Consider the following 23,559-nt stretch of genomic DNA (forward strand, 5'->3'; position numbering starts at 1 on the left):
CACAGGAACAGGCCCTTCGGCCCACAATGTCTGTGCTGAACACGATGCCAAATTAAACTAATCCCTTCTGCCTGTGGATGATCCATATCCCTCCATTCCCTGCATATTCATGCACCTATCTGAAAGCGTCTTGAACACCACTATCGTATCTTCTTCCACTACTACCCCTGGTACTATGCTCCATGCACTTACCACTCTTTTTTAAAAAAAAAACTTGCCCAGCACATTCCCTTTAAACTTTTCCCCTCTCATCTTAAAGCTATGCCCTCTAATATTCAACTTTTCTACCCTGGGAAAAAGATGCTGGCTGTGTATGCCTCCAATTTTATAAATCTGTCAGGTCTTCCCTCAACCTCCAATGCTCCAGAGAAAACAATCCAAGTTTGTCCAACATCTCCTTTTATAGCTAATTCCCTCTAGTCCAGGCAGCATTCCAGTAAACCCCTTCAGAATCCTCACCAAAGCCTGCACATCCTTCCCGTAATGGGGTGACCAAAACTGCACGCAGTACTCCCAAGTGGCAACCTCAGACACTGAAGTTCGGGAGTGGTAGTGCCATCTGGAAAAAATGCAGGCTAATTTCGTTTTCAAATTACAAGAGATTGACACATTCAGAATTTTGCACAATGAAAGGAAAGGAGGAATCAACACTACAGCCAAAACCTATCGCAGCATTTTTATCTGCAACCTGCACGGCATCATTCAACCTTGTCACTCCTCCACTTTCTTATCTGCCATATCCCTTGTTTACCTCATGCTCCCGTAATGATGTGCTGCAGGCTTGATGGAACAGTTAGTCTTTTCCAACCTGTCAATTTTTATTTGGTTTGTGCAGTATTTCCACAGTGTTTCCTTTAACCAAAGGTCAATTGCTCTTTTGACATTGCTACTGTAAAATATGTCCCAAATTAGAAGTAATTGTTGTGGCTTAACTATCTTGTGGATTGATGATAGAACCTGTCAGGACGGAGGATATCATTTAAATGGGTTCACACAAAACGTATTAAAATACCTATGTTGTTGCTTCCTGCTGGAGAGTACTTCCAGAAGGAGTCCCTTGCTTGAAGCTATTCAATGCAATGTTTGAACTCATTTCTATTCCTAGCACAGAACTATCCTGAAAGCTAACCTTTAAAGCAAGCAAGCAACAAACAATCTGCTGGCAATCTCTAGAAGAATGTTTGTTGCTCCAGATTCCAGCATCTGCAGTCTTTTACGTCTCTCTTATAAAGCAACCTTTGTTTAACATGGCATATTTTAAAATTAAATATTAAGGAAAACCATTCAAAATGGTTGGATATGTGATAACATCCTTCCATTTACCATCTGCAACACCATAGGGATATTCCATAATAATTTACAAGAAGTTCAAATCTTCAACGGTTCTACATATACTGTAAACTTGCCAGTAGATGCAAATGGTGCAATGTTCATATCATTTAATGACTCAAATCAGTGCATTAGTTGATGTGAAAGAAGGGTTGAACAAAGGAGAAGTTTTAATTCCATTATAACATGGCCATAATATAATCCCCTGTACTCTTGGTCTGCTGTAAACAGATATGCTCTGCAATGCAATGCTTCTGTAATTCGTAAGATCGTATCACTATTTCATAAATTTTCTAAGTGATTTGTTTTTGTCGTCTAGCATCACTACTGTGGGACCTACCATGGCCCAGCTGTGCTATTCTGAATCGGCTTCAAGATGTGAGTGGAAGAGTGGAAGGAATTCTGAAAGGCTCCCTATCTCTTGGCGACTTCTCTGAAGTGAATTGCACAGCCACTACAACTGCATCTTGGATTGGGGTAAGTGTGTCTTTTATAATTTTAATTTGTTGTAGTGATGCTTAATTACTGTAGAGTTCAGTTGCAGTTATGTTTACAATGTCTTGCACATCACTCCAGAAACAAAGTGCTTTTCAATGAGGATGAAGAAATGAATGGAGGATGAGCTAGCATACTAGGCTGGTTCAGAACAGTAGCAAAGGCACAGCAAAGTTACCCGATTTCAGGTCTCAATCTTGGCTCAATGGTAGTAGTATCACCTCTAGATGATCACAGTTCAAATTCCCTAGTAGTTTTCAAAAGGGTCAGATCTCTTTCCACATTTCTGAGAGTTTTGAGCAAGTAATCTAAAATGGTGCTTCCTTGCAGTATGGAAAGGGTTGGGAATTCTTGAGACTGGGCATTAAACCAAGATCTTGTGTGATCTCGCAAGATATTACATACAAGTGTTCCTCAATTTACAAAAAGGTTGGATTCCAGCAGAGTGTTTTCATAATCGGAAAGCTGTTTCCCATTAGTTTCAATGTTAAAAACTCTGGTTACATTCCAGAGCTCGAAAATTTTGGTCAAAGATATTTAAACACAAGTATATGAAGTAATAAGAAATTATTTTATAAGAATTAAATCTTAAATGAAGATAATAAAAGCATATATAATGTACCCTTTCAGGGTAGTCATCAAGAGAAGCGTACAAGATCCTGAAGGGTTTTGACAGGATGGCCGCATCCTCTTGTGAGAGAGGTCTTATGTAAGGGTTTGCTGACTTAAGAAGAGATGGAATGTAATTTCTTTTTCTAAGAAGGTCATGAGTCTTTAGAACTCTCAAAGGACGGTGAGAGTAGAATCTTCTTTGAGGTGGATTCTTGATGAGTAAATATGTTAAAAACTACCTCGAGTAGGTGGGAATGAAGAGTTGAGAGTGGAATCAGATCAGCCATGATCTTAGCCATCGAGTCAAAGTCATAGAGTCTTACAGCATGGAAACAGGCCCAACTCATCCATGCTGACAAGCGAGCGAGTCCTATCTGCCCGCATTTGGCCCATAGCCCTCTAAACCTCTCCTATCCATTTAGTAACCTAGATGGCTTTTAAATGTTGCTAATATGCCCACCTCAACCGCTATTTCTGTTCTGGCAGCTCATTCCAAATACGCACCACCCTTTGCATGAAGAGGCTGCTCCTGATGTCCCTTTTAAATCTCTTGCCTCTCATCTTAAACCTATGCCCTCTTGTTTTTAGCACCTCCTCTCTGAGAAAAAGACTGCATGCTTTCACCCTGTCTATGCCCCTCATGATCTTATATACCTCTATCAGGTCACCCCTCAATCTCCTGCGTTCCAGGGAATAAAGTCCTAGTCTGCCCAACCTCTCCTTGTAACTCAGGTCCCCCAAATCCAGGCAACATCCTGGTAAACCGTTTCTGCATGCTTTCTAGTTTAATACATCTTTCCTATAACAGGGCGACCAAAACTGTACACAGTACTCCAAGTGAGGCCTCACCACTGTCTTATATAACTGCAACATAACTTCCCAACTCCTATACTCAATGCCCCGATTGATGAATGGCAGAGCAGCACGAGGGGCTGACTGGCCTGCTCCAGTTCTTAATTTGTGGTGGCTTTGCTTGTTGAGGTGCGGTGCGGGAGATGAGAGGTAAAGTTGTCATTGGTGTTCGGATAATGAACACTGATACTGGTGAATCTGAGCCTTGTTGGAACTTGTGGTGTTGAAGGTGAAGATGCTTTGTGTGACTGTTGGTTAGATGATCAAGAACCCATAAAGATGGTGTTGATGGACATCCGCACAGCGGTCTCCCATCTGATCAAAAGAGGCGCATTTTTTGTGATGCGATCACATCTAGTGCTGCGCTCCATATTGAGATCACCTTTAAGCAAAATGTGGAACTGCTGGAAGAACTCAGCAGATCAAGCAGCATCCGTGGAGGCGAAAGATGTAAGTTGATGTTTTGGGTTGAGGCCCTGCCTCAGGACTGAGAGGGAAGAGGAAAGAGTGCAAGTATGCAGCGGTGCGAGGGAGGGCTGGGATGGAGGCTGGTAGTGATAGGTGAAACCAGGTGGGAAGGGTACGATGGGCAGATGAAACCAGAGGGGGAAGGAGGGTGGAAGAGGTTGAATGAAGGGAGAAGAAAACTAGGTAGATGTGTGAGTGGGAGGAGAGCACTGGGGGTGTGGATACCTGAAATTGGAAGATGTTCACGCCATTGGGTCATAAGCTACCCTCGGGTACTCTGAAGTGATAGATCAGAGACAGGTAACTTTCAAGATGAAGGGTAAGGTGATCTTTGGTTGCTTTGAAGTCAGGAGCCTTGTTCTTATCCCTTGAGGTTAATGTGCATGAGGGCATCCCTTTCCAATAGAATCCCATCTCAACAACATAAAACAGTTATTTAGGAGAGTAGTTACCTACCTAAATGACTTGTTTCAGCTCCTTGGGAGAATGTCTTGCTGCCATGGTGTCTGCACTTGCTAACCCCCACCCAATTCTCCCGCAAAACAAATATTATTCGGATTTGCACACTTTTTGAAATGTTCAAACCAGCAGTGCCCAGCCCTCAAGTGTATCAGCACTTTCAGAAGACCCACCGCTCTCTTTGTGATCTTTCCAGTCTTGTCAAAACCCAACAGTCTCAATTTTTTCTGGTTTATCATCAAACTCAGTTACATGCCGTTGATTCAGATCTTCTAACCACTTCTTTAACACATTTTACATTTCCACACGTTATGACAATTCTGCCCTTTGTAAAACAAGATTCACTTCCAGGAGTAACATCTTGAGCACTAAATGTCATTTTTACTTTGTTCCCGTTGTCAATGACTGTTCGTACTGTGATGGCTGTAAGGTGTAACAAATGACTAACGTATACCAGATGCTCACCTTTTTCACCTGTTAGTTACTCCCAACTTAATATTAATTGTCATAGCTCACCATGACTTCCCGGAGGTACAATCCTCTGTGCTGCTGGTTCATTGCGAAGCCGCCTTGAGGGATGCACAGAATAAATTCTGACGAATCCCAGTAATGTACTGTTGTTGAGCAAGTCAAAGTGGTGTGGAAATACTGCACGATGGTCATGGGTAGAGATTGACAAATTTTCGTTATTGCAAAAAAAAGCTCATAAGTAAGGATGTACTCTAGACAGTCAATTCATAAATCAAACAGTCGTAAATCAAGGAGTACCTGTAAAAGATATTGTCGCGCTGGTCATAGTACAATTACATTTAGCCTTCAACCCATATACAAAATAGATTATCTGTTTGTTTATCTTGTTGCTATTTTGTGGAGCTTATTGTATCAAATCGCCCACTCCATTCACAAGATTGCGACAAATCCCAAATCTGAGAGGATCTCACTGCAGGATTTCAAGGGCACTCCAATGTTGGATGGGAACGAAATGCTGGCCCTGCCAGCAGTACCTAAGAACAGAAAACTGAATAAATAATATAAAAATCTGCTGCTAACAATTCATCTTCATGATGTACAGATAAGAAATCCTTCCAGATAACCCTCCTGTTTGGAAGAATAAATATTGCTGACCCAGCCCCCAGTCCTGAGTCGCTGCCTGTGATTTCTCCCTATGCCTTTAATTACCTGTTCAGGATGCACAGTGACATGGCCTCTGTTAAAAGACTTCAGAGACATTGTCTTGAATCTGTCCGAAAAGCTTCAACAGCCCACACAGACCAGTTTTACCTGTTATAAAGGCTGTGTTTTTTTTCCCCAATGGTCACTAAATATTTCTGACATTTGAAGACATTTAAAAACCAATAAAATTAAATAATTTAAAACAATTTCTCTTTTCTTCCCTGTGCTCTGCCATGTGGAATCCAGAGGCAAAGCATGCTGCAGATTAGCTTCTAACCCTATCACTAAGTCCAGGACATATACATATTTGACTTTACATGTATAGAAGTGTAAGAGTTGCAGCTGTTCAGATGGGCTGAATGCCGGTGGTTCGAGACAAGATCTGGCTCTACATGTCGGGGGCCCCCACATAATTCAATGGCATAGAATAAACATTTCACCCCGTTTACTGAACTGTTTTAGGGTGGAAACCTTGTGGCTACGTGGAAGTTTCAGTATAACGTACTAACCTTCACCCGAAGTTGTACAGACAGCAGTCATTGTTGAATTTGTGGAAAATAGATTACATTGAATGTATGTCTTTCATTATGCCTGGGACCATGGATTTTAAGGCTCTAATCTTATGCTGCAGTTATCTAATTGGAGGACAGAATTCTCAGAGGACATCCAGAAGTGCTTACTTGAAGAGATAAGGTCATCCAATCCAGAGTTCCCTGTGCGGAAACTGTTCAAACCACTACTCCAGAAACGAAACGATCATTTTGCAGACATGCTCAGAACAGGTCAGTGCATGGGTGGTATTTGTGCATGGCTTTGTTTAAATTCAATTCACTAGGGTTAATGGCATGTATTTTTGGAATTTCATTACAAGTTATTCTACTTCAACTATGACTCTAACAACTGAGTGTTACGATCTTGGACTGTACTCAGCATGGCAGTGTAATCTGGATAGACTCTGTCCAGGGGCAAGCAACTGAAAGAAAAAGCATTCTATAAAAAATGGAATATAATTATCTGTCATGTATCCAGACAAACATCAAACAGGTCTCTTTGGACAATGATGTCATGCATCTCAATTCTGGTTTACTTATCACACCACATCTTCATGTTAGGAGACTAATTGTCTGTTCTTGGACTCAAGCTTAGACTGCATGCCAACTGATTATTTATCAGAGGACAGCTAAATGAACTGTACTAAAAGTTAAGCTATAAATTTATACTAATATATAAATTTTGAAATCCTGTCTATTTCAGAATAGCAATGATGGTTTTCTTAACCTAGCTCAATATAAAATTGAACTTTAAATGGATTTGTGAAGATATCAGTGCACATAATTCAACTAATTATCAAGTGACCTTTGTTCATTACCTTTTCCAATCCATTGTAAATTACTTTCATGGATTAGATTTAAAAGCATCAGGTGAATTACCAAAGAGGTTGCTGTGCATTCTGGTAATTTGGTCAGAGAGGATTGACCAAGGTGTGGTATTATGTATGCGTGATCTTGTTCTTCTGTAGCCTTTCTTCCTCTGTAAGCTTTAGGGCCCTTTTACCTCCTCTGCTTCTATCTGTTGATCATCCTCTGATTGAATCACTGGTGGTCATGTGTTTACCCTTGTTCTGGATCACAGTGGCCATACCTTTATTTACCAGGGCCTTAAACTTTGGAATTCTCTTCCTTAAGCCTCTTGTATCTTTATTGCTTTTTCTTTCCTCCTTTTGAGGGTGTCCTCGATACCAACCAGTATAATCGAGCTTTTGGTCACATAATTTCTCCTTGTGTGCCTTGGTGTCAGATTTCAGTTGCTAACTCTGTTGTGCAGTTGCTTGGAAGTTTCTGCTATATTAAACATGCTATGTAATTACTGCAATGTTTGAGGCTGTTTTATGTGAGATGCATGTTGTAGTTATCTGTACTGCTCTTTAGCCTTGGTATGTTTTTTTAAAATTCTTAGGATCTTCTAATAAAATGGAAAATCCTGTCATAGAACTCGATGCAGTGCCCCAACAAGTGTTATCTGTATGTAGCAGTCCAGAACCACTTTTGGGAAAAAGGAAGAGAAAGGTTGAAAAGCAGGATCAGAAACAAAAAAGGAAAAAAGCACTTGACAGCGAACAGGATTTGATTATCATCAAGGATGAAGAAAATTGCACTTTGGCATTACCCCCAAGGTCTGAGGGCTCCACAAAGAATGGAAGAGGCATCCAAAACCAGAACTGCACAGCTTCTACCAGAAATCGGCTCAGTAAATCTGTTAAGAGAAAGCAGCAGAAGTCTGAATGTGAGACCAAAGTAGCAGAAACTCAGACCACGTCTGCCCCATCGTCTGTTTCTGAATTGACTGACCAACCAAAGAGGGAGGAAGCAGCCACTTCCGATGGTAATGTAGTTTTCATTTCTGAGTAACAATCTTTAGTCAAACCTACATGTTTGATGTGAATGTCGGAACGCCATTCATTCCTTCAAGGTTGCTCTCACCTTCTGCTGGTTTCACTGAATTTATAGAATGATTATTCCTTATTTTGTTTGTTTAATTAATTGAACTTAAATTCCCTGACCATTGCAGTGGTATTTGATCATGTGTTTCTGCTATTATGATACCCTTCCAGATAAAAGGGGAATAATATATCATGATGATGGGAGGAGGCTTGATTGTTAGGTTACCAGGACTCTATATCCAGCTTCTGTGCCACAAATACAAAGGGGCAAAGTGGCTGTATGACATGCTTTGCCTCTTTGTATTTGTGGCTGGTTACAGAAAACATGTTGTTGAAGGTTACCACACATTGGAGGCAGTCTAATTACACTGAACTAATCAAATACAGAGGCTGTCACTTGGCTGCACAGATGATGAAATAAATAAATGTAATTCACCCTAGCATGCCTGCCTTCTGAATTAGCTGACCAACTAAAAAAGGAGGAAGCTGCCGCTTCTGAAAGTAATCCAGTTTTGGTTTCAGAGTACCAATATTTAATCAAGCCTCCAAGTTTGTCATGAGCATATTTACAGCTGTGACTCCATTCATCCCTCTGCCCCTTAGTTCCAATTATTTACCCTGACTGAACATGAACCTGCTCTACTCTGTCATGCATGTTACCACCAAAGACCGAAATCACTGTGTGCTTGTCAGGATCACGAAGTGAGATGACATTTGTCTTAACCTTGCTTTATCCAGAAGTTGAGGACGATTGCAGCTATCTTACTGCTACTCTGTTTTTGAGCAGATGAGCCAGTGGGCAGGGAATTGAACCGTGGACCAGGGTACTGTTGCAACATTGCTTCATTTACCTACTCAGCCATCCAAGGATTATAAATTGTATTATTATGAGAGCATTGGGGAAAAGACCAGTGATCCCTCTTTAATTAAGACACCTGACAGGAAAAAATAGAAAATGTGCATCCAAGCATCTTCCAGTTCTGCTGTTCAACTAAATGCCATAAGAGAAAGGAAAGTGAAATGGGCTTGGCTTTCTGTTTTTTTTTTGCCATTCACCTTTTCTCAAAGGTTTAGTGGGAATCCCAAGCTCGCTCTGTAAGAGAAGCACACTCAAAAGTTGTGTGTTTTGTCATTACACTACATGTTTGGAACAACTTTTAAAGTAGTAAAACTGTTGCAAAAGAGGATAATCAGGCAAAAATTGTTAACAAGAAGGAGATATTAGGAAAGGTAACCAAACATCTGCTTAAAGGTCTGAGTTTAACCCGCATCTAAAGATTGGAGAAAGAGACTGAAGCTCCGAGTCCAGACAGACGAAGCCGTGACTGTCGATTGTGGAGAATATGAGCAGTTAGAGTCTTTGCTCCCCCTGCTGGTGATACCGTGCTATTTCTGATCCCAAAGCAATTTTCCCTCATAATTAAATAGCTTTGGAGATTTTGTTTCTTCGTGGAAAATTCTCATTGACCCTTTCTTTTCAGGCTTGGTCAAGGAAGATCTGCTATGGACAGAGAAGTACCAGCCACAGCATTCCAGTGAACTTGTAGGAAATCTCAATGCTGTCAGGAAATTACACAGGTAAGTGACGAGAATTTACTAAGCAGTCTGAGAATGGCTCCTCTCACTTTCTCTAAATTAGAAATTCCAAAACCTTTGAAAATAATGAATGGAATAGGTCGTTAGATTGGCTAGTTGTTGAATGAAAACAATATTCCCATTTCTTGTGACTATGGCATCTCTCAATGCAATATGGTATTTGTACAGCTGACAGTGTAAATTCTCCTTTCTCTCCTTTCACCCATACACTTGTGCATTTATTGCATTCATTTATCAATTTAAAAGCCAATTACTAATTTAGCAAAATCACGGGGTCTAGTCCCTTATGCAGCTTTTACCTGCTTCAGAATAATAATATCTCTGTCAATTTTTGTCTGCTTAAAAGTTCCACAAAACTATCAAACTTGTGAAACTCAGAATCTTGGAGCAAATCTAAATTAAGGAGCGTTGAATTCTATCTCTGGATTGATGTATATCTGCCATTCCTTTGTCTTGTTCAAGCTTTCTCTTTATTTTGGTCTACACATGCTCACCATTTCCCTTGGTTTTACACTGGGGGTTCAGTTCTGCAAAGTTTGCCAACTACTTGGGTACTTGCACATGTGATCATTCCTCACACATAAATTAGCAATAGTTAGCTAGCTAATGATAGGAGGGGCAGCACGGTAGGGTAGCGGTTAGCGCGACGCTATTACAGCGCCAGCAATCGGGGTTCGATTCCCGTCGCTGTCTGTAAGGAGTTTGTACGTTCTCCCGTGTCTGCGTGGGTTTCCTCCGGGTGCTCCGGTTTCCTCCCACATTGCAAAGACGTACGGGTAGGTTAATTTGGGTTTAAAATGGGCGGCGTGGACTTATTGGGCCGGAAGGGCCTGTTACCACGCTGTAAATAAAATTTAAAAAAAAAGAAATATCTCAGCTAGGCCCAATTCCACCTTTCTCATTGCAGTTCTTCGTTTAATGAGTGTTTGGTTGTCAGCATGGACCGACTCTAGATCTGTGTCATCGTCTCACAGGCATCATTCATTGGTGATTGGGAGCAGGAACTTTGTTCAATCCTCCTATTCCAGAAACACCAAGACTATTAATACATCCATTGCTTCATTAATAGCAACAGTCACTTTTATTTACATAAGCAGCTTTAGCATTATAGAACACTCTGAGGAACCCATTACATAAGATTTGACATCGAGCCATGTAGGCAGATGATAGGACAGGTCACAAAAGTTTTTGTCAGTAAGACTCTAAAATGAGGAGAAAAGTATGGAAATTTAGGAAGGTATTCCAAAGTTTAAAACCCAGGCAGCTGAAGGCTGTTTTCCAATGACAGTGGTAAAGATTGATTATGCAGAAGAAGGCAGGATTGGAGAATCAGCTAACTCAACACAGAGTATTCAACTACAATCAGAAACCATTGGCAGACAAACCATTAACTTGCTAATGATTTACAATGAGCTGTGCAAATTAGATTTTCGGGCAAATTAATTTGTACAGCCAGATGAGTGCTCAGATGGGTTTTGAATGAGATAAGAAACGTCATTCCATTGCACTCAGTGCATGCATTTGTGTTTTTGACATAGTTGGTTAATGGAATGGAAGAAGAGAGCTGATAAAGAAGAAACAAAAACACAGAAGGAAAGAAAAACTGAAAAAGATAAGAAAGTGGGTATGTAATCTTCTTAAATGTATTATTCTGGGTAATGTTAGAGTTCATGATTTAGTGCACTGTACTACAGAGTATTTCCACTCTGCATCAGTAGAGTTGGAAGTTACACAACTTTGGCATCAGAAACTGATCAGCTTTCAAATGGAAAATATGTCGCAATCACAGTTGCTGTAACTCAGTAGACTAAAATAAAACCCAAGACAATATTAATCCATCAACCAACTTCACGAAGGGATTATCTGCTCATTATCATTTTATTCTTTATGGGAGCTGGCTATGTGCAAAGTTGCTGCCACAATTCTTGTACTGCAAGGTGACTACACTTCAGAAGTGCTTCATCGACTTGAAAGCACTTTGGGTCATCCTGGGTTCATGAAGGATGCTATTTCAATGCAAGGCTTTTTTTTCATACCTTTAGCTTCACAATAAGCTAGGAATTGTGTTGTTTCTTAGTGAGAGGCTACATTGAATAGACAGGTGCACACAAAAAGACTAAAGTCCATCTTTGGCCAACATGGATGCAATGGGCCAAATGGTCTCCTGCCATAAATTTCTGATTCTATGAATGGGTAATTTGGAGTTTTTCCTATTGTCTGTTGCAGAGGTTTATGCTGCATCAATGTTTCTTAATAAAGGCAAATTTGAAATTTAAGCCTATTTTGCAGGCTATGGTAGACTTATTTGGACTTTGGTGCGGGAAGATCTCTGCTATCCTGGGTGTACGATTAATAATTTGTTTTGCCCTGTCACGTTCAGTGACTGCTCATCAGTATCTGCTGCTTCAAATGAAAGGTTGATGAGAAAAAAATGAACTGTGCTAACTAAAAATAAAAATTGCTAAAGTTAAGAGCTGATGGTTGCAATCAAAGTTGCAGTCATTCTCTGGTACTGGCAGCTCCCCACCTTTTTTAGTTCATGTTTATCCAACTTCCATTCTTTTATCCGTAATCCACTCTGTCCTTCCTGCCTTTTTCTCTCTGCAGATGCTTGGGACAACAGTGATTTTAATCTGGAGAGTTCTGGGGATGAAGATTTTTTGTGCAATACAGTCCTAATTACTGGACCTCCTGGAGTTGGTAAAACGGCGGCAGTTTATGCCTGTGCTCAGGAGTTGGGTTTCAAGGTTTGTGTTCTACTTCAGGTACAATGTTACACCGTAACTCCACCAGGGTGTTTTTTTAAGTGCCTGCATGATAACACTGGGTGCTTTCTCAAAGTTTTCCCTAACTGATTGCTTTCATTGCAGTTAATTGTCAGTGGAAACCCTGGTTAGACACACAAACAGGATTTCCAGCAAAATTCACAGATAATCAGGCCAACTCTTAGATCAGATATCTTTATTAGTCACATGTACATCGAAACACACAGTGAAATGTATTTTCTACGTAGAGTGCTCTGGGGGCAGCCCGCAAGTGTCGCCACGCTTCCGGCGCCAACATAGCATGTCCACAACTTTCTAACCCGTACATCTTTGGAACGTGGGAGGAAACCGGAGCACCCGGAGGAAACCCACGCAGACACGGGGAGAACGTACAAACTTCTTACAGGCAGCAGCCGGAATTGAACCCAGGTCACTGGCGCTGTAATAGCGTCACGCTAACCGCTACACTACCGTGCCTGCCCTATCCCTTGTTATGAGTGTGTGATTGTGTGTGCAATCCACATCTGGGTAGTATAGGCGTAAAATATTGCTGTTAACTTTGAGAACTAATTTGTTTGCATTTTGGGAAGATGATGGGGCAGGTGATGTCTAGGTCTTCATTAAATGTTCTGAGTAACCTCTCAGCGAATGTTTTCTTGTAATACAATGCCAGTTGACCCTGCATGTGTTGAAACAAACTACTTAATTGGGTCAAATATTCCTAGCACGTGGGTTTATATCTGTAGGTATTTGAAGTAAATGCTTCCTCGCAGCGGAGTGGCAGACAGATCCTCTCTCAACTGAAAGAAGCCACACAGTCTCATCAAGTTGATAAACAGGGAGGCAGTGCCCTCAAGCCTGCCTTCTTCAGTGGCAGCAAGTCTCTTCCGGCACAAACAGCCAGATCTCCAAGTGAGTATAAAACCTCTGTACCTTTGACAACAATTTTCCTATTTTGTACAGTTCGTCTTAATTTTATGCAACAAGTTATTGTGATCGGGATGTGTTACCTGTTATTGGTGCAGTACCTGATGCTGGTGCAGACAGTTTCAATAGGATTCTTAAAAAAGAGCTGAATAAATAATTGAAAAGGAGACATTGCAAGGGGAAAGGTTGGTAGCTCTTTCAAAGAGTTAAATGGGTTCTTTCTGTCTGAATGATGATAGTTATGAATATTGCCCTATGTCGGTGTGATCATGATGTTCGTTGCGATCTTTCCTAAGGTTCTCTTACTTTGAAGTTAACAGTGGCTGACATAGCATGAGAGAGTAGTTGGGCCATTGTGCCCGCATCGTCAACTTGTGTCTTCCGGATCTTGTATAATTACCTGCACTGGCAAATATAAACCTGACCAGTACACTTGCCTGTGATGAGATCCAGTTTTTCCTGTGTTAGCACACCACTCTTTCCCCTGCCAGTATTGAAATTCCTCACAATGCACAACGTATTGGCCTTTTGTTTTTTTAGTTATTCTTGTTACAACATTGTGACCAGCTCAAGGTGAGCTTAATTTTAGGACATTAGATTTAAAACATTTATCACTTTGCACAAACCATCACGGTCAGTGCAGTCATGCTGCTGGGTAAAGATTGGAAAGCAAATACAGTTAAACTTCAATAATCTGCTGTCCCATTATTTGGAAATTCCAATGGTTTGATATCTGGCTCACCAGCCCCATTTCACACACTTCCTTTCCCGCACACCGGGGTCCTATTTCTCTAGCTGCACTGAAACTTGCCATGTTCACTGGAAATTTTGTTACACAACCGTAACATCTTAAAAATAAAATGAATTTAAAGTGTGTTGGAATATCAATTGGAATAACATCCAATTGTCCAGAAAATCTGCCAGTCCAGCACCACTAAAGTCCCGAGCATACAGAATTCACAGAGTTTACTTTGTAGCCCAGGAGAGGTGTCCCAACAAAAGATTGTACCAAAATTTAGTAGGTATGAAAATTGGGGTAAAAAATGTCAACATAAAACTGCATGTTTAACATTGTAAAACAAATAGGCTGGATGCTGGAAATTTAAACCGCTCAATAGGTCAGGCAACATCTATAGATAAAGAAACAAAGTTAGCATTTCAGATAAACGACCTTTTGTCAGATCTGTTCATTAGATTAGATGTCCATTCTGGTCCATCCCTGTGAATATCAATATTAAAAATATTACAACTGGATATTAAAAGATGTGACAGTACCCTCCAGTCTTTCCCTGATACATAAATATTTTGAAAATCTTAATTATCTTTCTGCTGGATGAAGAGGTGTGAGAAATCAAATCAGTTCAGACTATAGAAAGTTTTGACAAGAAAAGTGTGAATGAAAAAGGAGCTCCTGGTATTCTTGGTCTGTGGATGAGTGTTAATTAATTATTGAAGTCTTACCTTGCTGATTCTTGCCGTGTAGTTTGTTTGCCTTAAAAGAACATCACAGGAGCATTTTGGACAATTTGCCAACGGTATTCAAGCATTGAGTTTTTAAATCTATGTCAAGTCTTCATAGATAGTGGGACCTTTTTGTATGAGGATGTGGATGGATCTCTGTTCCCTCTATATTACCATCATGAACATATTGTTTGTATGTGTGAAGCCATCTTCTGCAACTCTTCATAGGAGTTGCGGCTCTGCTAAAATTACTTTATTCCTTTTCCACAGAGAAAGCAAACTCTCCCAGAAATGTTGTCACATCACCTAGGAAAGCTCCCTTATCTCCCAAGAAAAGAGGATCAAAGAAGACCCTTGCACCAATGTTTTTAGCCAATTTCTTCAAAGTCCCGTTGAAATCTAACAAAAACGAAGAATCAGAAAAGGCTGACAGTCAGATGAGCGGTGAGAAAATAAGTTACATTAAAACATATTTCCCATGGGGCAGGTGCAGAGCAAAAGGAAATATTCTCAATACCGTGTGATCTTGATTGAAATTAGATGATGACTTTTTCACTCAAAGCTGTGAATCATTAGAAATCTTGACCCCGGAGGGTTATAGATGCTGAATACATTCGAGACGAGATATTTTTGTGCAGTACTGAGGAATACAGTAAAGTGGGGGTTGGGGGGAGGGTGAAAAGAAAGAAGATAGGCCATGCTCTTACCGAGCAGCAGAATGGGACTTGTTTCTATTTTATTTCTCTTGTTACAGAAATCACGGGTAATAAGTGCCACACTTTGACACCAGATGATAGAGTGACACTGTAGGGAAATATTCCCTGTGGGGAAAGTGTCTGAAATTATGGAGAAATTTAAGTTTCAAATCCATTTCCCAGGTGTTTTGTAAAAATAACACCTCGCCTGTGCTTTGTTATGGATTGAAGTGTTTACAAGGTTACTAAGTTGACATTGCTGCTTAAAAAATGGAAAAACTTTTTATGAGATGAATAACATTGTTTAATCTATTAAATATCTGGGGAAATGCACATAGTATTAAATGTGGGCAAACTTCAAACACTACTTGGTGATTAAAGTGAGAGCTAGCAGAAAGATTCTGAAGTCATTTTTCTTTATTTAGTCAAACCACAGACTTGTAAGGCCCAGAAAAACGCTCCCCAAGTTTCAGAAGTATCTAAGATTCACACTGGGTCTGAGAGCAAAGACCTGGAAGAGTGTAACAGAAAGAGTGCCACATCGCTCATTTTGTTTGAAGAGGTAGGTTTACAAATACTCACAACATTCAAGCCTGCTTAAGTGAATATCTGGCAGAAGAAAACCTGTACACAATTTATTTTCTACCTTTCACAATGATAGCTGTTCTTGATGAATGTGTATAACATTTCTGAGCTGTAAATGTATGAATTTATTTGTTGTAATTGTTGTATCGCTTTGTTAAAACCCATGTCTGCTTTTGTCAGTCATTTTTCAGCTATCAAGATGCTAAGCTCTGAAATTCCCTATCTAAACCTCTTCTACACTATCTTTGAATCCCCTCTTAAGAGGTTCCTTAAAACCTACCAAGATTTGGGACACCAGTCTTCATATTTCTTAATGGTGTTTGGTATCACATTATGTTGATGAGGTTCCTGTGAAATGTCTCAGGATGTCTTACTATATTAAATATGCTATTGTCAAGCTATTTTTACAAGTGGAAAACAAATACAATGGCAGATGCTGGAATCTAAAACAAAAACAGAAGTGCTAGAAGAAATCAGATGACTCAAAATGTTGACTGGTTTCCTCTTTCCACAGATGCTGCTTGACTGGCTGATTTCGTCCAGCATTTCTGTTTCTATTTTTACAAGCGTTTTGTTTAAATATGAAAATCTTCCAATAACCATTCTGGTGAAATTTCAGGGTCTTTTTTCATTTCAGTGAGGAGCTGGGGCCCCAAGTATTTTGGTAATCTTAGCTTTGAGTGCTTTTCGGTAGGTATGTGAAGAAATAAAACAAGCCTCTTTATGCGCTGCTGATTAAGTTTGAGGTGATCATCATATACCTGTGTAATAGTGAAATGCAGACTACTCGACATTGACATCTCTATGAATCGCAAAATTGTCAACCTTGAAGGTTTTTTTTCCCTCATGCTAGTGGCCAAGAAGTTTCCCTGAGCACACATTTCTGAATAGTTGAATGTAACAGAGACTTCTGTATAGTTATGTACTATTGATTTCTGTATATTTTAGATTAAAACTTTATTATCCACGACAACTTCCAGGATTTAATTCCAATCCAATTTGCATTACTCTGCGAGTTTCTTGCTTTTCACAGTACAATAGGCAGCATCTGCGGAGGGAAATGGACAGTCATCGTTTCTAGTCGAGGCCCTTCATCTGGACTGAGAGAAAGAGGGGAAAATAGCCAGTGTAAAGAGGTGAGGGGAAGGGGCAGAGGAAGAGCTGGCAGGTGATGGGTAGATCCAGGTGAGGAGGGGCGATAGGCAGGTGGAGGAGGGAAAAGTGGAAATGACAGCAGAGGCTGGGAGGGGTTGGGGGAGGCAACAGAGGGCTGCAGATGATGGGATCTGATAGGAGGGGAAGGTGGAGCATGGAACCAAATAAGGGAGGTGGGGAGGGCCAATGGAAACAGTAGGGGGAGGGGACCCAGGGGTGGAGTGTGGGCGATTGGCAGATGCAGTGGATGGAGGAGGTGAAAGTAACAGGGTGAAAGAGGTCTGTGGGTGTGAGAGTGTGTAGGAAAAACTGGGTAGACGAGGAAGAGAGAGAAACGGACAAATGGGGAGCAGGTTACCTGAAATTGGAGAATGCAATGTTCTCGCTGTCAGATTGTAGACTACCCAGGTGGAATATGAGGTGCTGTTCCTCCACTTTGCACTTGGCCTCACCTTGGCAGTGGAGAAGGCCGAGGACAGACAGGTCGCTGTGGGAATAGGAGGGGAATTAAAGTGGCTGGCAACTGGGAGCTGCAGAAGGCCATGACAGACGGAGAACAGGTGCTCGGCATAGTGGTCCCTAGTCTGCTCTTGGTCTCACCAACGTAAAGGAGGTCACCTTGAGAGCACCGAATGCAATAGATAAGGTTGTGAATCTCTGCCTCACCTGGGAGGGCTATTTAGGTCCCTGGATGGTGGTGAGGGAGGTGTAGAGACAGGTGTTACACCTCTGTATTTGCAGGGGAAGGTGCCTGGGGAGGGTTGGTTGGGGAGGGATGAACAAACCTGGAAGTCACAGAGATATAGGTCCCTGCAGAAAGCAGGAAAAGCTGGGGAGAGGAAGATGTGGCCAGTGATGGGATCAAGTTGTAGCTGGTGGAATGTCGAAGAATGATGTGCTGGATGTGTAGGCTGGCGGAGTGAAAGGTAAGGACCAAGGGAACTCTGTCCCTCTTCTGTCTGGGGGTGAGGTCTTATGAGAGCAGAAGTGCGGGAAATGGAGGAGATGTGGGTTAGGACTCCATCAACCACTGTGTCCTGGGCACTTCAGTGTAGACTGTTAAAGAGTGATCTAATTGAGGTCTTTTAAGGTCATCAAAGGACTGAATAAGGTAGATACAACAATTGCTGTTGCCTCTGATGGGCAAGATCAGAACAAAAGGGTCTAGCATATTTAGGAGTGAAGTTCAACAGCATCTCTTTACACTGATTTGGGATGCACTTTCCAAATAGCCAAATCCAGAGAGTAAATTGAAAATTTCAAAACGAAGTTTGACAGACTTTTGTTAGTCATGGGTATTCAGCTTTATATAACCCACTTGGATAGATGGAACTAAGGTTCAGATTAACTGTAATCTAATTAAGTATAGGAACAGGCTCTGGGGATGATGGCCTGCTTCTGTACCTATAAAAGTAAGATAGCTCGATGTGTATTTGTTCTTGAACCTACTGGTTTGTCCTGTTTGAATTATAGGCTCTTGAGGAAGGGCTGTCCTCAGTACTTGTTATTACTGTTAAATCCTGAATCCCTTGGCCAATATCCATTGGTCCCTGAAAATGAAAATTTATTGGTACCAACGAGGTGAGAAATGGACATCTAAATTCCTTTCGTTGATACGCACTTAGATGCACCACAGAGCTTAAAAGCTGGATGCTCCTGTGTTGAAAGAAATATTCAAGGAAAGGGCTTTGCAGTTTTTAATTATATACATTGTTATGTGTGCCTGTTTCAAACTTAGCAACACATATTCTCCTAATTTATTTATAGTTTCCAAGGATCAACATGTACACTCAACTCGCAGTAGGTCACCAAACTCTCACTTTGGATTTACTCATGTTATTGTTCTCTTTCCTAACAGGTAGATGTAATATTTGATGATGATGCTGGATTTCTAAATGCAATTAAGACCTTCATGGCAACTGCAAAACGGCCAGTTATACTCACTACTACTGGTTAGTTTTTGTATTGTTTTTAAAAAGGAAAGCATTGTGTTATTTCCTTACTATTTGCAGTAAGTGGTACGACCCTTAGGAGGGGGATCTTGGGGTGCAAGTCCATAGCTCCCTGAAAGTGAAGGTACAAGTAGATAGGGTGGTAAAGAAAGCGTACGGTATCTTTGCTTTCATCAGTGGGGGCATTGAGTATAAAAGTCATGTTGCAGCTGTATAAAACATCTGGAGTATTAGGTGTATTTCTGGTCACTGCATTACAGGAAGGGTGCAGAGGCTTTGGAGGTTCACCAGGATGTTGCCTGGATTAGAGAGTTTTAGCTATAAGTAGAAGTTGGACAAACTTGGATTGTTTTCTCTGGAGCATTGGAGTCTGAGAGGTGACCCGATAGAAGTATGTAAAATTATGAGAGGCATAGATAGTCTTTTTCCCAGGGTGAAAATGTCAAATACTAGAGGGCATGTCTGTAAGGTGAGAGGGGAAAAGTTTAGTGAGGCTTTTTTTTTACATAGAGAATGATAGGTTTCTGGAATGTGTCACCAGGGGAGGTTGTAGAACCACATACAATAGCAATGCTTAAGAGGCATTTAGGCAGCTTCATGAACAGGCAGGGAGTAGAGGGATATAGATCATGTGCAGGCAGATGGGATCAGTTTAGATTGGCATCATGGTCGACATAGACATGGTGGGCCAAAGGGCCTGTCCCTGTGCGGTACTGTTCTAGGTTCTATTTCCTCATGTAAATTGATTAATAGATAGCAAAGATAGGATAACGTCTGTGGATTTCCCCTAATGAATTGTTCTGTATTCCTTCTCACTCTTAAATTCATTTACCAGAAACTGAGTTTGACTTCCTTGTGATCTCTCAACGTGCGGGCTTTAAGTCTGTAAGCATTGGAAATAGATCAGATCTAAACTATAAAATATATTTTATCGTAGATAGAAATGTCAATGTGCTTAGAATCCACCTGCCTATGTACAGGTACAGGGTATAAAGTGGGGACTTTAATGGTAAATATTTAAACCATTGGTTATCCCCTAGCTGGTTTGTGCCCCTTCTGGGCTCCACACTTTTGGAAGCTTGTCATGGTCATGCAGAAGGTGGAGCACAGACAAAATAGAATGATGCTAGAAATAAAAGACTTCAGTTATGCAGAGAGACTAGAGAAGCTGGGGTCATTGTCCTTGGGAGCAGATTAGATTAAGATTTGAACCAAATGTTAAGAAAGGTCAGATGGAATCATTGAGGAGGTGGGCATCATTTCACTGTCTTTTGCTTAAAATTTTAAACTGTTCTTGTCTCTATCTGTTCAGAAGAATGTTAAGGGACCTGAATTTCATGTGATATGGAAAGAAAGGAGAGCTACTGATTAGCACAAATTTTGCGGGAGGCAGCTAAAGGCAAAAAAAAAACATTAAATATGTTACCTACTAAATTCTTCACTGTTTGAGGTTGAATGGAAGCTTCTAAGCCTGGTCTGTGTGGCACCAAGTTATGATCTTGTGGTTGCCCTAAAGTAAACAGTTTTCCTTGGTCTTAAAGCCAAAAATGATGAACTTGCTGGATCTCCTTCCTCCAGCATTGTGACACATGTACCCAGTCCTCTTGCTATCTCACTACTGTACCTCTGATGCTCCAATGACTGCTAAAGAGCTGGTTGTTTCCCTGTTTGTGAAAACACCTCTGGCTGCTTAAGTATTGCACATCTGAAACTTATCGATCCTTGTATTTGCAATTGTTCTTTAGATCCCAACTTCAGTTTAATGTTTGAATGCTGCTTCGAAGAAATCCGTTTTAAAGTGCCATCTTCAGTAAGTTTCTTTGGATTTTTGCTTGAAGTTTAGTGAACAAAATTCTTGAGTATCAAGGTTAATACATCCTCATAACCAACACTTAATGTTAATTGGTCATTATCATATCATTGGTTATAGATTCTTGCTGTGTGTGAATAGGTTGTCATGTTTCTAATCCAACAGTGACTACCCTTCAAGTGCATTTGGATCTACTAGAAATAGTGAAAGTCAGTACGGTTATTCTAGTTTAAGTCTGAGTGTTATGAAATTCCATCTCCTGCCCTTGTCAGTCTTTATACAGCCCTGACGGGTGCTACGTTATATTCTTACAAGTACCCTTGGCCCTCCAGTCCTTCACCCAAGTGTTGACAAGCTCTCAGAACTGGAACCAAAACCCAATCCATCCCTCGATTTGTATCCTAGCACCTGCGGTCAAGAGGCATAGCCCTGCGTGTGGCTTACTTCCCCTCTCCAGCCCACCACAACTGAGTAACCTCTGTTGTAACAATTCCTCCAGCTGCTGCCACCAGTGAAATACGTTCGGGCCAGTCATCAAAAAGTGTGATCTATGGAACATTTTTGAAAGCCTACGCTCAGAGCTGCAGTTTCAAATATAGACATTCAGGATGTGCCCGTGCTATTCTCAAGCATTCTCTGTGTTTTATAAGCCATTTTGCACATAATATCTGACTCTTAGGTTGTGACATATTTGCATCAATCTGTAGTTTCTCCACATTTACACTAGCACCTTGCCACCCTCTGTCACTATTTTCGGGAGCTAACCTTCCTCTTTTTCACTACACTACAAACAGCAAGAAACTCGGTGGCAGAAAATTACCAGGTATGCGGGACTTAAATGACTTGCGTAACCTGTTTACAAAACTGATTTAAAGTTTGGTCGGGTAATTTTGTTGCAGCAGGAAATCAGTTGTTCAGCATGCCGATCACAGGTGGTGCTTTTAGCCATGGAATGCGAATCATGTCATATATCCCAATGCCTTGTTTTCAGACTGCTCATCTGAATTGGGCACCCACAGCAGTTCAATCTAACCTAGTATCTCTTTTCCCATAAACTTGCAAACCCACCTGTGACAATTCTAATGTAGCTGTTGTGTGGCTCGTGGGAGTGACTTAATCTTGTGGTCAATACCTCCATCATTCTATCCTCTACTGTCCTGACTTCAGTCCACAGTTGGTGCAGAACAAAACCTTGCATGGGACAGGAACACGTACCCCATCTTCACCACCTCCTAGCCTCTGTCGCTTTCTCTATCCTTCCCTTTTCTCCTCCCCTCCTTTCCCCCCCCCCCCCCAAACTGGCTCGATTTACCCATCAACCCCTCCCTACCTTCCCCCTCATCTCTTTGTACTGGCTCTCTCCCCTTTATACTCTCAGTCCTGATCCAGGGTCTCAATCTAAAACGTCAACCATCCTTTTGCCTCCACAGATGCTGCCTAACCCATTGAGTTTGATTTTTGCTCCAGATCTTGGCACCTGCAGTCTCTTGTGTCTCCCTAGCTTCATTTGTTTGCTTTCCAGGAACATTTGTTGATCCAAGTTTTGTCTGCTATTGCTGTTGCTATTTGTGTTCATTCCCTTGCCTAGGATGTTCATTCATCACTTGTCAATTTTTTGAAATTAGGAAAAATGCTGATTACTTGTCTGTTTACAAATTCTGCCCTGGTGAAAAGCTAGCAGGGGATGTCCCTTCCAATATGACTGTAAAGAGTGATCCAATATATAGTCTGATGCAGTTACCCCTTCTATTATTGCAACACCAGCTATATATTAAATAGGAAGTTCTTTCACCTTGTATAAATACAAAAATAACTGCTGGAAATACTCAGCAGATCAGGAAGCATCTGTGGGAAGGGAAACATTTAACATTGAAGGTTGATTTTCATTTACTTGTACCTTGCATTGAGTATTTTGTTTTATTAATTCAGAGCTAGTTTTATGTAGAGAATTACTACTGTCTGAATCAGTGAGGTGGATGCAGGATGCGTCATAGCAATACTCACGGGAAACAAAGCCTATTTATTCACCAAACTGTTTAAAGTCTCTGCAGACCACAGTAAATGGAGCTCATGACCAGTACTGCAGCAAAGTCCCCCATCGACTGTTTATAGACTCGTATTGCACAGAAAGCACTCGTTTGGCCCCTTGTACCTGTTGCAGCCCTTTAAAAGAGCTGTCCAGTTTAGTCCCGTTCACCCTTTCATGTTCCCCTATAACTATGAAAATTGTGTGCGCAAAGTGAATTTAAGCCATATACAGTAGGGTATTCTCCTTCTGTGACTGATGGGGTAAATTACCCAACATAACCATTTTGACTGGTGCTTGTGCTATCACTGTAGAGGACAGTCTTGCCCTTGTTCTCAAGAATATTTGGATTGAAGTAAGGATGATAACATAAGGCCTTACCCTAGTGTAGCACTTAGTGTTCTGTTTTTTTCCCCAAACACTAGACAAATGTTGCCAGCTACCTCCAGCTCTTGTGTCTAGCTGAAAATTTAAGGACTGATAGGAAGGATCTCACTACACTCCTTGCTCTTAACAAATGTGATATACGACAGAGTATCCTCTACCTGCAATTCTGGGTGAGAAGTGGCGGTGGCTATAAAGTGGACAAGTTTCTCCCTGCTGGAGGTGAGTGCAGCCTGTATCACTGTCTCATTCAGGCTTTTTGTTTTGCGATGGTAAGAATGTCGAGGATGGGTGGTTTAATTCTCTTGTTGGAGAAGGCCATTGCATTGTCAGAAAACAGGTTTGAAGATGGGGTTAGTCACTGGCCTGTCAAAA

The 23,559-nt window shown here is 41.0% G+C and overlaps 1 protein-coding gene across 3 annotated transcripts in view; it reads left to right on the top strand.

The window, feature by feature from the left end:
- Nucleotides 1-23,559, top strand: part of atad5a (ATPase family AAA domain containing 5a) — a 52,235-nt gene that overhangs the window by 13,043 nt on the left and 15,633 nt on the right. For 2 of the 3 annotated variants that reach the window (XM_052032949.1, XM_052032951.1), the window contains exons 9-20: nucleotides 1,649-1,806; nucleotides 6,020-6,170; nucleotides 7,345-7,770; nucleotides 9,310-9,406; nucleotides 10,963-11,048; nucleotides 12,032-12,171; nucleotides 12,936-13,101; nucleotides 14,848-15,021; nucleotides 15,698-15,834; nucleotides 18,871-18,964; nucleotides 20,710-20,774; nucleotides 23,226-23,406. In XM_052032949.1, the coding sequence (XP_051888909.1) occupies nucleotides 1,649-1,806; nucleotides 6,020-6,170; nucleotides 7,345-7,770; nucleotides 9,310-9,406; nucleotides 10,963-11,048; nucleotides 12,032-12,171; nucleotides 12,936-13,101; nucleotides 14,848-15,021; nucleotides 15,698-15,834; nucleotides 18,871-18,964; nucleotides 20,710-20,774; nucleotides 23,226-23,406 (1,875 nt within the window). The remainder of the gene's footprint in view (nucleotides 1-1,648; nucleotides 1,807-6,019; nucleotides 6,171-7,344; nucleotides 7,771-9,309; nucleotides 9,407-10,962; nucleotides 11,049-12,031; nucleotides 12,172-12,935; nucleotides 13,102-14,847; nucleotides 15,022-15,697; nucleotides 15,835-18,870; nucleotides 18,965-20,709; nucleotides 20,775-23,225; nucleotides 23,407-23,559) is intronic. The other variant, XM_052032950.1, reaches the window with a different exon arrangement.

The sequence above is a fragment of the Pristis pectinata genome, chromosome 18 (assembly GCF_009764475.1).
Source record: "Pristis pectinata isolate sPriPec2 chromosome 18, sPriPec2.1.pri, whole genome shotgun sequence".
In the NCBI taxonomy this organism is placed as follows: Eukaryota; Metazoa; Chordata; class Chondrichthyes; order Rhinopristiformes; family Pristidae; genus Pristis; species Pristis pectinata.